This window comes from Suricata suricatta, chromosome 14 (genome assembly GCF_006229205.1).
Source record: "Suricata suricatta isolate VVHF042 chromosome 14, meerkat_22Aug2017_6uvM2_HiC, whole genome shotgun sequence".
NCBI classification, from domain to species: Eukaryota; Metazoa; Chordata; class Mammalia; order Carnivora; family Herpestidae; genus Suricata; species Suricata suricatta.
Window position 1 is genome coordinate 2,203,213 of NC_043713.1, and position 14,590 is coordinate 2,217,802.

At 54.2% G+C, this 14,590-nt stretch overlaps 1 protein-coding gene across 1 annotated transcript in view; it reads right to left on the bottom strand.

Moving 5' to 3' along the window:
- The window catches only part of ZNF236 (zinc finger protein 236), a 91,404-nt gene that overhangs the window by 7,103 nt on the left and 69,711 nt on the right, over positions 1-14,590 (bottom strand). Inside the window, exons 22-27 of the mRNA XM_029922764.1 lie at positions 13,844-14,209; positions 12,943-13,088; positions 12,611-12,851; positions 12,047-12,226; positions 4,477-4,717; positions 170-236 (exon numbers count right to left, since the gene is read on the bottom strand). Coding sequence (XP_029778624.1) covers positions 170-236; positions 4,477-4,717; positions 12,047-12,226; positions 12,611-12,851; positions 12,943-13,088; positions 13,844-14,209 — 1,241 coding nt within the window. The remainder of the gene's footprint in view (positions 1-169; positions 237-4,476; positions 4,718-12,046; positions 12,227-12,610; positions 12,852-12,942; positions 13,089-13,843; positions 14,210-14,590) is intronic.

A 14,590-nucleotide genomic window follows, 5' to 3' on the forward strand; every position in this document is an offset into this window, starting at 1 on the left:
GGGGGGGGGGGGGGGGGGGGGGGGGGGGGCTAAAAGACCTCCGAGGCGGGCGTTTCCGTGGAGGAACTGGCAGGCCCTTAGAAAGTACCAGAGGGTCACCAGGTGCCTGAGCAGTTCCGCCCCAGGACTCTGCTCCGGAGAAATGACAACGCTGCGCATGAACGCTCACGGCGACCAAAAGCGGGGACGGGGTGCCTCCACACAGGGGTCCTCTCATCGGCCCCCAGAAGGGAGAGCTGTGGGAGAAGACGCTGAGGGAGGCCTTAGCAGACCCACTCACAGGACGTGTCCCAAACAGGCGTGCCTGCGGAAGGGGACCGTGACTGGTGGTTGTCAGGGGCGGGGGAGACAGCAAGAGGCGGGCAGGAGTGACACGGGGGTGACTGTGAACTGCTCATGGTGCCCCACTTCTTTCTGAGGGGATGAAATGTTCCCAGACTAGGTGTGGTCATGGGTGTGCCATTCTGTAAACCTGCTACAGACGGTTACACTGTACACATCAAATGAACGAGCGGACACTACAGTACACACATTGTATCTCAACGAAGTTGTAAACATGCATCATAAAACCACACATCTGGCGGGCGCCTGAGTGGCTCAGTCGGGTAAGTGTCTGACTTCAGCTCAAGTCATGCTCTCACCGTTCCCAAGCCCCACATCAGGCTCTGCGCTGACAGCTCAGAGTCTGGAGCCTGTTTGGAATTCTGTGTCTTTCTCTCTCTGCCCCTCCCCAACTCACGTTCTGTCTCTCAAAAATAAACACTAAAAAATTTTTAATAAAAAATTAATAAATACATAAAAATAAAAAACAAAACAAACAAAAAACACATTTGAGGGGAGCCTGGGTGGCTCAGTGGGTTAAGTGTTAAGACTCTGGGTTTCAGCTCAGGTCATGATCTCACAGTTCATGGGCTCAAGACCCACATCAGGCTCTGTGCGGACAGTGCAGAGCCTGCCTGGGATCCCGTGTCTCCCTCTCTGTGCCCCTCTGTACCACTCTCCTTCTCTCTCTCTCCCTCAAAATAAGCTTTCACCCCACCCCCCGAAACACCACACACCCCGTTTTGCTACGCTGCACCAGCTCCTTGGAGCCTTCCCCTGCTCTGGCACACCTCCCACTGCACCCGGCACGCTGACCACATGCTCCAGCGTGGGAGCCCCGCAAACGTGGCACGTGCCCAGCGTGGGCTGGCAGACGGGCGCAAGCTCCACCACAGCAGACCCACGATCAGAACGTGCACGCAAAACACATGGACGCAAGAACCAACATCAACGCACGAAGGGGCCAGGAGTCTCCAAGAGCACTTGGGCCGTACGGCACGTGGCCCAGGTCACGGGTCCCCCATGGCTGAAGACAAGAGGTGCTCTGTGCCTTCAGGACACGGTGCAGGCCGAGCTCCCATGCGGCGGAGACTTGGGCAGGGGCGGGTGGTGGAAAATGCACTGAGAAGACGCGAAGAATTCCAGGTCCGCCTGTGGAGAGACACTTCCTCAGGCAGACAGGGAGATGGAGGCGATGGGGTAGAATATAAATTCCCAAGGATATCATCATGGATTCAAGAGAAAAGGAGCTTCTTCACTTGATTCGGAGGCTCTGCTCTCTGCAGGCACCTTGACAGAAAACGAACTGATGCTATTTGAGGTATCTCCGTGGATCAACATCTCATACGTGGACATGGCATATTTTGAAAAGTTCTGTCTGTACCAACAGAGATCTCTGCTCGCTATCCCCCCTCGTGGGGAAGATGGCTGCATACCGCTCCCTTCACGCTGCAGAATGGTCACGTCTGGTGGCCCGGCAGGGACACACCCTGGGCCTGACCCCCACCCCCACCCCCAGACAGTCCAACGTCTGGAGAGAAAAACAAATCCCAAGCTGTCAGCACAGAGCCCGACTCGGGGCTCGAACCCACAAACTGTGAGATCATGACCTGAGCCCAAGTGAGACGAAACCAACCGAGCCCCCCAGGCGCCCCTAGTTGCAAATTTTAAGTGATGATTAGTTATGGTCTTACATAAATGTGTTTTTCCCAACTTTGACCCTTGGCTACAAACTAACAATATTACAAAAGTAAACTACTTAAGACACCTCTTTGTTTTGAGAACCATTTGCTTCTGTGGACTTTATAAATAGAGCGAGCCAAACAAAAAAATGACATACAAAAAAATGTGGATTATTTTTAAATAGGACGCCTCCCTAAATTATAATTCATGTGTTTACACTCTTGTGTCACTCGGTGCCTTTAGGGAGACCCTGATGTCCCACGTGCTGGGTGACAGTCACCTGCAGGCGTGTGGCTTCCCCCTGCTCTCACTGCCCCACTGCAGTCAATGTTGTGCAGAGTTCTGAGGGACTAATGTTACACCGTTCAACGTTTATAGCTCACCTATATCCAACCACTACTGCTAGAATATTAATTTCTCACAAATACCTTTGATTTCCGGGTCAAATTTTTATGGTCATAACCAATCCTAATAAATTACATATTTATAAGCACTTCCGCATGTGTTCACTAACCTCTTGACAATGATGATTTTGTTTGTACAACAATTCATTACATTTAGAAAAGTAACTTCTAAAGCTCAGACAGGTCTGTTCTGGTTTTTTTCAAATTTTCAGAGTATTAAATCTTTGTGAATACAAGTTTGGCAGCTGATAGAAAAGATTTCTCTTGGCGATCTGTAATTCTGCTGTTGCAAAAACCAAAATGATCTAATTTAACAAGCAAAAAATAAACCCATAATCAGAAAATGAATGGCTTCCCGGGCTCTTTCTGATCAAACCTATTCAAAGGCATTACATTTCATTAAAACATGTACCTTGACTAATTTTCAGCTCACGGCTACTTCTGTAACTACTGCGTGCAGACAGGCCACTCAGGAGCCCGGGGGGCGGACAGGGAGTCACCAGACTCAGATGTGGTCGCGTCCCCATGCCTGAGCGCTGGCCACCACTGGTCAAGGGCAAGGTGGCAAAACACTTAGTTCGGTCTCCGAATGGCGCCTGGAGTACAAGGTCATGTTCACAGCTGTCACCGTGCATGCAGCTCAGCGGCAGACAAAGGGCAGAGAAGATGGACTAAGGCAGCCTGGGCCGCAGTCTGTCGTGTGAGCAGCAGGAGGCACCCTTCTGTGCAGTCTCCCTCCCCTGCCCGCCGGCCCCAGGTCACGGGCGACCCAAGCCCAGCCCTGTGACAGCCGGACTAGGATCAAGGTAGAAAGTAACGACACACAGCGATTCACCGGAAAAGAATCCAGCCCCCTGCATCCTGCATCCAGAAGGAAACACAGCAGCCACGTACAGGTGCCCGGCTTCCCGGGGGCCCCCACACGGCTACTTACAGCCTGGGAGCACGTGGCAAGCTCACAGTCTGTGCCTGTCCGAGCAGAAACTGGCTCAACACTGGCCTGGGAGCAAGGCGGGGAAACGTCTCTATTTTACAGATGGAAAGAACTAGAATTTAGAAGAGGGAAGTCCTTGTGCAGGGTCAAAACAGCCAACAGCCGCGTGCGGCTGGCATGACAGGGCCAGGAGCTCCCGGGTGCCCCGTAAATGCCGTTCTGCACGCAGTCATCAGGAGCAGAGTGATCAGGCTGCCCAAACGCACTCTCTCTCCTGATGCTGTTCTCACAGTCAGGGACAGCTGGGTCCAGGGGACAGCTGGGTCCAGGGACAGCTGGGCCCAAAGGGGAACCAGGTTCTTCGAAATAAACAAACCCTAATTATGCGTTATCGTGGCTTCTCCTTCTAATTAAACTCTGAGAGGTGCTGCGGTGTTCCAGCTCAACGCAGCCTTCAAAACGCATGGCCCGCGGGCCAGGAAGCCCACCCGCTGGCTCCTCTGAGGACACGGGGACTGTGAGCCTGAGAACCCTCCACTATTGGGGGGGCCCCGAGCGCGGCAGAGCACCCCCAATTAAGCCCCAAGAACTGAATGCTGCACAGCCGACAGAAAACCTCTGTGCTCCTGAAATCAGTGATGGGAAAGAGCAGAGGGTCCTGCTACGTGCCCCACACACAAACTCATTTCTATAGAACATTAACGCATGAAGGTTTACAAGGATATATACACTGAAGCGTCAATCCTAATCCTGGTTCTGTTTGGGTAGTGGATTTTTTTTTGAGATGGGGAGAGAGAGTGACATCAGAGAGAGACACGAAGAGAGAGCGTGAGTGCATGTGAGCGGGGGAGGGGCAGGAGAGGGGGAGAACCACAACCAGGCTCTGCACGCAGCACGGAGCCCTACGGGGGCTTGAGTCTATGCCCCTGGGATCATGACCCGGGCAGAAATCAAGAGTCAGACGCTCAACCCACTGAGCCTCCCAGGCGCCCCCAGGTGGAGGATTTTTTTTTTAGAAGTTTTCTGTGTTACCGGCATTTTCTTGTTCTTTTTGTCCATTTAACATATTACTTGTATTTTAATCGGGAGGAAAAAAACCAGTTCCATTTTGAAACAGACATTCAGAATACATACTCAGGAAACCATAAATTAGGGGTAGTCTCCATGAAGGCAAGGCTGTGCTCTACCTGAGAAGCAATGTTGAGTGTGACCGTGTCCAGTCCTCCGGAGAGCAGGCCCTGAGTGTCGGCCAGAGTCAGCGTGACGCTGGCGTCCCCCCCCACCCCTGAGGACGACATCACCAGGTTCTGCGTAGATGCGGCCGATGGGGACATGGGTGTCGTCGAAGGCAGGCCTCCAGTTGTAGCATTAAGTTCTGCAAAAGAGGAGGAATGAGCACGTCAGTGGCGAAGCTACATGAGCCTGAGTCGCTGGGACAGGAGGGAGCTGCGTCTGTCACATCGGCACTATGTCACCCCACTTTGGAAACTGCATCAAGACAATCAGAGAAGCTTTTGTTCCAATTCTACGGTTAGATATCTATGGTTTCTAAATATCTTCATACACATAAATACACTCCGCTTAAGTGTAACATAGAGTAACAGGAAGAGAAGAGTAAAAATAACACCCTACGGTCCTAGTCACTACTAGTCACTTCTGCTAGGGCAGAAGGAAACTGCCGAGAATTTCCAGGACGCGGTCCCCATCGAGGACCAGAGAGCAGCTGAAGGCACCGAACCGAATGTGGCCCCCGCGCACCGTGCCCCGCTCAGGTGACCATCTCTGCTGAGGCCGCCCCTTCACCTTCTGTATGCGTGCTGCGCCAACATGAACCCCATGCACCCTACAAACGTTAACTTCTGCTTTGTGACATCTTTCTCTTCTTTGGAAAAGACACCAAGACTCTTTAATACTTTCCCCTGGTAGCCAATGAGAAGAGGGGGAAGACATCTGGGACAGAATCAGGCAGAAGAAGCCCTTTCCTTCTAGGAAACAGGAACTCATGCACCTGCCTGGCAGACGGGAGGGTGGGGTGCGGAAGCATCAGAGGCCTGCGCTCGTCACCAACAAAAACACGCTTTTGAGGTTGCACTTGTAAGCATGACACACATGCACATGGTGTACACACGCACACACAGACCTCACGATCTAGGCTCCCAGTCAGCTCACAAGCACGACTGACCAGCCACAGGGTCAGCCGCTGGGCTCAGCGCCACAGATACACGGAGCAGAAGCAGAGGCTGAAAACGCTATTTCCTCATCAGGTGTAAAAACAGAACAGAAAGAGACTCCTGCGGATACTCTGTCGGGACTTGGGTGGCATCGGTCCAGAGCCGCTGCTCTGATCAGGGCCCAGCAGGGACGCCAGGTTACTTATTGGACGTGGAGTCCCCCAGACACAGTGCCTGCACAGATCCACACTCTTGGAGTCCTGCACTGTGCTGCACAGACCTGGAACCTTCAGAAGCAGTATAACCATTAGGGGGCGAGGACTCCGCTCCGCACAGCCGCCAGGGCTCCAAAGACAACCTCGCCGGGCCACCTGCTGGGCCACGCTCAGGCCTGGGGACCGTGGACTTGCAGAGGGCGTACGTTCTGGGCACCCCAGCTACCAGCACACAGAGCAGGCCGTGTTCCAACCTCACCTCCACGCACCCTTCTTCTCACAGACCAGCAGGATTTGACGGGAGTAGGCAAGATGAAGAAGGATCCCATAAAACATGACAATGACCAGACACGTGAACTGATGTCGGGTCACAATCACTAAGCAGAAGATGGGGGCTGGGCCGTCAAAGCGCCCGATGGAGACTCAGGTCAGGCTCGCCAGGACTCCATCTACAGAGAGCAAAGCCAACACCGCTGCTCACATGGCCAAGGCTCCAGTCAAACCTCACCAGAAGTAAGACAATCCCTGAAATAACGACTGAACGAGACCTCTTCCCCCCCACACCAGTAGCATCTTTCTCTGTGGCGATTATTAACGTCGGGAGAGGGTCCCGCTCCAGGGCTGTGCAGCACAAGAAACGCAACAAGACAACGGAAGCCTGCGTGCCGGTCAGCTGCCGTGAATCCCGACGCGTGGCCTGGCGGAGACCCCAACCTCACACAGCACTGGAGCTCTCGTCCGGCTCCAACGGAGTGCGCCTGCTTCATTCGAGACATTTCCCACAGAGAGGGTCTCAGCCCAACTACAACTTCAGTCCTCAAAATGGTCTGAAAACAGGTGATGTGAGTAGGAAAAAAATCAAGTTTTCTTCAGCATGAAATTAAGTAACTGAATTTGTTCAATATGTAGTTCTAAATTATATAAAAATATTTATTCAAAGCTCAGAAGCCAGTTTTAACTCAAATTAAACACTCTCAACATGAATCTCTTTCAGTTTCCACGTACTGGCTCCAAAGCCGCGAACCTCGGGCTGTACCCCAGATCGAGGTCCTGCTTCAGCCCACGATTTGAACTCCAAAAACAGGAGCAGCCAAAGGATTCCTAAGTGCCTCATGGTCCTCAGACCCAGCACTGTCTTAAATCTTTGTTGGGATAAGGTTTCATAGCTTCTAAGGAAAACTTAATTATAATTTGGAAAGTTTCATAAGTAGTTTAAAGAATGTGAGATCAGTTTCTTTCCTTTAGATAAATAAAAATGAGACAAGAAAGGTCACAGGAACAGGGAGATGCATAGTATGGCCATTCATTCCCAAGAAGGAAGTGGGGAGAATGTCCTCCTTAATGATAAAATGTGGCCAACAAGTGGGCAATGAGAAATTAGTAATTGATCATATTTAAATCCAGAAGAAACCAAGGCTAAAATAACCTTCCAGAGAAAGGAAAGAAAGAATGGCTTTTTTTCACTGGAAGCATAACTCAATTTATTCATCACAATTATCTTAACAATGGGTAAGAACAAAAAGATACTACTCACTTGAGATAAATCCCCTAAAAAGCTGGGCCACACTCCAGTCTCTGTTAACAGCCCCCTTGGCCCGAGAGGGCACTTGCATCACCTGTTTCCTGAGACAAGCACGCGCGTCCGATGGTGTCACAGACGCCCTCAGACTCACACCGAGAGATGGCCTTCGGTTCCGTGCCAGACCCCAAGCACGGGCTCCTGCTGCTGCCCCGCATGGGAGGCGCTGACTCACAACCCCTGGCAGGTGCCACCCTTCCCGCCAACGCCGCCCCAGGGGCTGGGGGCCTCGGCCCATGAACAAGGTGGAGACAGCTACAAGTGAGAGGTCACGGGCGCGTCCAGCCTGCTCTGGTCTAAAGGGCTGGCTGGCAGCAGAAGTGGTGTAAAAACACTGAGCGGTTTTAGTTTATTGTCTTTCTCAGACGAGGCATGCCGGAAGTCATGTGTCCATGTCGTTTGGGTCTCAATTCTTGCAGGGCGTGGCCTGAAGCCGGGCGGGGAGGGATTCTGACGCGCAGGAAAATGCCGCCCTTGCACGAAGTGTGTGCTGCCCCGACCTGTCCTGACGGGTCAGCTCCCCCGTCGTCCGGGAGCCAGCGGACACGCACACCTGTCAGAGCAAGTGCCTGCCATGGAGGCCGGAGACGCTCAGCGTGGGAGGAGTCTCTTCCTGTATCTGGGACCATTCAAAGATGCCGAAGGGACACGGGAACGTGGGATCACTGACCTGGTCACCTGACATTAATCCTGGGTTCATAACAGCTGCTATTATGTCACCAAACAGACGTTTTTACGTTGAGCTCAATTTTTATTTTATTTCACTCAATTCTTTGGAAAATAAATTTGAATGAGGCACCAAATTAAGCTGAAGTGACATCAAAAAGAGAAGGATTCTCAGCTGGCTCTGAAACAGTAAGCCCGAGGGGAAAAAGGGCTCATTTGTTGTTTTTAGAGAAGCATGAGTGTGTCACACCCCGGACTCCCACGTGCAGCTGGCTGCCGTCAGCTCTCGGCACGGAGAGACCCTCCCCCGCGAGGGAGGCTCTGGGCGAAGGCGATCGCCGGGAAAGCACTTCCTGCCTAACTGGCCAGATGACAGTGCGTGACGGAATAGCAGCGGCCGGCACGGGGCCCTCGGGGTGCCTGTCCTCCGGCTGTTCGCTTCTCCCTCCGCAGCGGAACATCTCCCACTTTAAACTACCTGCTGCCCCAACACACACCCAGGACCCCCGAGGCAGCACAGAAAACCGCTCCGCTGAGAACGAACACCTAAAACTACCGCTCTTTCCGTCCATTTGCCCGGGATTCAGAAAGACAGTCAGACAGAGCTTCCGGGGAGAAGGCCTGGTCCGCACCCCAGGGGAGCAGGCTGGAGAACACGGTCCCCGCCGGAGCGGGACAAGCACTCACTCTGGCCTGAGGGACACAGTGGGGACATCAGGGGCCAGGAATCCAGACTTTGGATCCGCCAACACGGGACTCAAACACAGTTCCTAACGGCTCAGGCCTCATTTCACATGTCAGCCAATGGCAGGGGTAGACAGACACCCCCACACGCCCAGCCAGGCTCTCCGAGGAGCCCGGTCCCAGCCCCGACCAGGTCAAAGCCCCCAGGACCTCTGACCCACTTTACTCTGGGCCATTACCGCCACAAGTTCACAGTGACTTACAGATTCCACAGTAAGTGTCTGTGCTCTAGTAGTCTCTAGGATCCCAAGTGCAAAGGGCCTAGGTCTGCCTTGCTCACTATTCTATTCCCAGATGTCTACCATTCTTACCACACCGCACACACTATACAGTCTGCTAGTGAAGAAACGAATTACTGGATAAGAAAGCGTCTCAAACAAGCAAGAAAAAAAGCGCCTAGCTGTGCCTACAAGTATGTCTAAAACTTAAAATTTTTTTTCCTAAAAAAATGACATACAGAGTTGGAAACTAAGAAGGCTAAGAAGTTAACTCGACCTCTACGAGGTCAGGAAAACCAGACAAGCATGCCATCATAAACCACAGGCCATTACTCGTGACGCTGTCGTTTATTTTCCTAGAGCTCCTTTACCGTACTTTTTTATGAGTCTGCACACGGACGGCTCCGAAAGATGACACTTTCACACTGCGCTCTCCCAACGTCAGCGGGCTAACCGGGGCGCAGAGCCACGGGCAGCGGGGCGTGGCTCTGGGCCGCGGCCTCCACGTGCCGACTCGTGTATTGGAACAAGACTGTCCCCGTGATCCTCGGTGACGGGGCGTGTGACAGGGATGTGTGACAGGGACGTGGCGCTCCTCTCCCCCCTGTGACTATGCTGACAGCGTGCTGGGGGCTCGGGCGGCAGCTGCAGGCCTGAAGCGCTTGGCGGCGCACTCCGTGAGCACAGCTGGCCACCGCCGGGCCCAGCGTGGCGCCTGCGCACTGGCCGCCGATCGCAGGTGCTGACAATCTTACGCTTCCGTTCCGCTCACTACTTCCATTAGAACTGAGCTGAGCAAGACCCTGCCCCACCTGGAAATGAGCATCGTGACGCCAGAAAGTAACACGGTAACTTACATCAAGTACGCTAACCATATAGTAACATCCCATTAAAATTAATGCTATTTCATTTTTAATAAGATTGCCAGAAAAAATGAGAAGACCAGAACCACATTTTCCCTAAATGACAGCATTTGTTCCTATTTTTAAGCTGCTAAGTATTGTTAAGTGCTCCCCCAGAGTTCTACTTTAGCTCGGTGTTTAGGCTCTTAAATTACACATTGCTGACTACAACTTAACCTGACTTGAAGACACGTGCAAATGCAGTAGCCCAGCAGGTGTGGCTAGGTGTGTTTGTGTGGGCCTGGCCGCCAGCCAGAGTGGGGACACTCTGGGCAGAAGCAAGACTAAACGGGAGGGAAGCATCAAAGACAAAGGCGCTAGGTAATTATCGACGGCGTCACGCCACCTGAGGACACGGCAACAGGGGACGAAGCCGCTGCGGCGGGCGTGAGCACCGGCAAAACGGGGAACGCAGACCCGTGTTCGAAGGACCTGTGGGTGCAGGGGCAGAGTGCGTGGGAATCACTTTCTTGATTCCCTGCCTGACATGGCTTTTCACTGAAAACTGGACTAAAACATCAGAGGAGAGGACTTTATAACAGAGGCAGGAGACAAGTTGGGGAACCTGGGGACGATCCTTGCCTTGTACCCAACGATTTCTCCTAAATAAGAGTCTACAAAACTTCATCAAAGTTTTGCTTTCTAGCACGGATGACCATTTGTAATTATACACATTAATGGAAAAAACACTTGAAAATCTCGGCAGAGGCCCTAAAATTGCTCCCTCTGGCCTTTTCAGAACGGAATAAGAAACGCTGACTTGTGACTTGCCGACTCTCATGATGCAGAACAGTGAGGATAAAAAATTCGAAGCGCCGAGTCCAGAGTTTGGACAGACCGCCTGTCATCAACTGATGTGACGCTTTCTCCCAGGATGAACCTTTTACGCTAATTTTGTAAAAATCAGTTAGGTTCACTTCTTTATTCTTCTGAATATGCTAATAAGCAAAATATCTACATGATCGATGACAGGAAAACACAGGAGAAACAGAAGCACGACTCACAGACTAAATAATTTGTTTTCTAAATTATAAGCAAGAGTCCTAGACTACGTGTCTTCTGCACAGACTCGCACATCGCCTCACCCGGAGGGCACAGCGGACACGCTACTTGGGTCAGCAAAGGTTTCTTGAAATAAACCATAACGTTAAAATTCAGACGTATACAACAAAAGTAGGAAGGTTACTGAAATATATAAAATTGAAAGTTCATTTCTCTGCCTTATAGCATCTAAAATCACTGCATGTCACGCAAAACCAAAACTCTAAGATGGGTCTTCACGTTTCCCACATGTATTAAAAGGAAAAGACACTCCCTAAAAAGGAAAGCTTTTGGTTTTCTTCTCAGTAACCTTGCTTTCTACTGCAGCAGTAACTTCTGCAGGAATCTCCCTGAAGCGGGAGTCCGTTACCCAGCCGGCCCCCTGGCCGGCCCCCCGCCCCGCCCCTCAGAGTTGAAGGGAAAATGCTCCCCTTCCGCCGCCACACCGCTCCAGGGACAGGATCCGCCTCCCCGCAAAACGCTTTTCTTATTTGTAACAACAGCCTCATAAGGCTGCTCCGAGGCTTGAATAAATTAATATTAAATGAGTGAAGATTCGTAAAAATTACAGAATAGTGCGGGGCACACAGTAAGGGCCCTGCCCGGGGCTGCAAACTTCAGAAACGACTCTTAATGACCACGCAGCTGAGAGTCACGTGGGCAGCGCACGGCTGTGAAACGTGTTCCAGGCTGACCGAGACCATACACAACACAAACGGAGGGACGTCTGATCGTGGACGTGACAGCTCGGGGACACGGAACGCCTCCTCGCGGCCGACACACAGCATCCGTCTGTCAGCCTCTAGTGACCCCCACTGCCGGGAGGCACGTTCTTCCCGTCCGGAGGGGCCCAGGGCATCCTCGCGCCCCGGGCCTGGAGCTTCACGGCGCGTGAAGACGGAGCACGAGGCTGCGGCTTCCGGCTGCCTGCCGGCCACAGCATGGAGGCCAAACGGTGGTCTCCGAGGGGACGGGAGGGTTGTCACCGTTAACATCTGGTTTCATCTGAACTGTGACGGCCCGTCACTAAACCTGACTTTCCCATACGCGTGACACTTCCAGAGCTCTGGCTTTGTACAAAACTTGGTGTTGCTGGAAACACACACACGTATGACCAAGACATACTGGAAGTGCGGGGGAAGGAGGCTGGAGACGTTCAGCGACTAACCAGAGATGGTCAGGGTGATCTCCTGCGGGGACCCCGAGGACGACGCGGCGGCGGGCCCGGCAGCCTGCGCCAACACCTGGCTCAGACTCGAGTTGTTAATGGTCAGGGTGATCTCGTGGGGGCCGCTGGAGGTGGACACCAGGCCTTGTGACGTCACCACCTGAGACAGGTCCTGAGTCCCTGGTCATCGTGACGAGATGAAAGAAAACAAAGCTGGGTTTAAAAGAATTAGTAATTTTCTTTTTTATGTGAACAGTATTTTAGTGAAACTGTTATTTCAAAAGAAGATTCAGAAGAAAACCTTGGTCACGTCTAAAATTCCCTCATCCAGAAAGACAAGACGCCTACGCAACAGGAAGGCAGCGGGGCCACGGGGCTGACGTGCGGCTGGGAAGGTGTGTGCGCAGACTGAACGCAACACTTCTCAGAGCAGGAGCGCGTGTGCACTGGGGACACTCCCCGTGTCCACTGAGCTGGGCGAGGAGAGGAAGGGGCGCCTGCCACAGACGCCTGAGCGCAAAGGCCTGACCACGAGCCGCGAGCTGGGCCCTGGCTGCCGCTTACCACTGCAGCTGGTGGTCATCACGGGGTCCTGCTCCGCCAGCGGGCCGATGGTCAGGCTGGCAGACGTCACAGTGGGCTGCAAGGACAGGCCCGGGATGGGCTGGAGGACGACACTGGCCGGGACCGTGCTGTCCTGCGCCTGCAGAGCGCCGTGCGGGGCCGCCAGGCCAGGCTCCCCGGGCAGCTGCTGACTGAGCAGGCTGCCCTGCTGCAGCGTCTGCTGCAGGATGCTGGGGTCAATCTGCAGAGAAAACACGTGCCCGTGGCGCCAGGTGTGCGCTCCCGTGGGACCCTGACCAATCAGAGCCCGGGGCGCGCGGCGAGCCGCCCACCTGTAACGTGATGTTATTGATGCTGGAGGCGTCGATCCCAGAGATCTGAACGTTCGGCCCGACCAAGTTAGCGGCCAGCTGTAACTGGATGCCCTCCAGGCTGGCGAGGCTCCCGTCGGTCACGGACACCGTCCAGTCCCCAGCAGCTGTGGAGGAAGAGCATGGCAGTGACGGCTCGTCGGAGACGCTTCTTAGGAAGAAACAAAACACAGGCCCTCATCTTCATTCAGGAAGTTTTGCGTACGTGGTTTTATTTGTGTGTGGACAAGATGTGGTTCGTGAGTACTAGCATCTCCACCACACGCACAGTCATTCATTCGGCCAACACGTAGCGCCCGCTGAAATCGGTAACGGCATCCCTTTTAAACACATCAGGAAACTAGGCTCGAAGAGATCACACTGACTGGCTTAGGGTCTAAAACACCAACCAACAGCTGTGTTACATCTTCAGTGGCCCCGCAGGTCTCACACTCAGCAAGGGACCCAGGAAGACTAGTCCGCGAGCCGTGACACTCACCCTGTATTTGTAAGTGCACCACAAACCCGGATGGCTGAAAGCTCACACTTTCCAGCCCTGATGATGCAAGAGGGACCAGAGGCCTGCAGAGCATCACACACAGCCTGGGAGAGGGGTCACCGGTCCCACGCGTCACCACCACGGTGGTGAGGAGGTGGAGCAAGGGGGGCACGCCAACCCGGGAACAGCAGCTCAAACACGGACGTGTTCAAGCGGACGCCGTGGCGGGAAGGCCAGGGACGAAGGGCAACGCCTCCGAAGATCGAAACGTACCTTTTCCCCCCTGCCCCACACAGGCAGCCCTCGAGGGAGAGGAGGGCCCGTCACGGACGGACGCAGCCCCTTGGCACACAGGCGCCGTCTGGGCCCCAGCCCCGCGCTTACCTGGCACGGAGGCGGGCAGGACGGCCTGGCCCACCAGCCCTTGTGGAAGCACGTTCGGATCGAACGGCCCCGTGAGCACGGAGTTGTTCATGACGAACACGCCGGGGTCGGCGGGCGACGGGCTGAGCAGGCTCAGGGGCTGCAGCCCCTCCGGCGGGCTCCGGGCCGCGGGCCTCCTGGCCTTCTTCGGGTCGGGCTTGTAATGGAACTGCATGTGCGTCTTCCTGCGGCCAGACGTGCGGAAGCGCAGCTCGCAGTGCGGACACTTGAAGGGCTTGGCCCCGGTGTGCAGGCGCATGTGCACCTTCAGGCTCCCCTTGGTGGAGAAGGCGTTGCTGCACACGTGGCAGCTGAAGAGCTTCTGACCTGCGGGAAGGCCCAGGGTCAGCGGGCCCGCGGGCCACACCACGTGCGCAGGGCCGGGGCGACGGGCCCAGGCACTGTAAGGAGGCCCCTGTTCTGCGGTGCTGCCTTTGGGGTCTGCGGAGAGCCCGCTACGGTCTGAGTCTAGGACCCACGGCACCTGGGTGCCCGCCCCGCCTCTCCCTGAGAGGACCCGGGTGGTGTTGCTGAGCAGCTGCGCCCCCGTGGCCCCGGCACTCGCCCCTCAGCTTACAAAGGGCACCTGTACGCATCAGCCCGTCCCACCTCCTTTCCGCAGGGGATCCCCAGGGACACCCGCACAGGTGGGGAGCGCCTGGAGGATGAGGCCTGGGTGCGGAGCCGCGGTTGTGGATCACGTGTCAG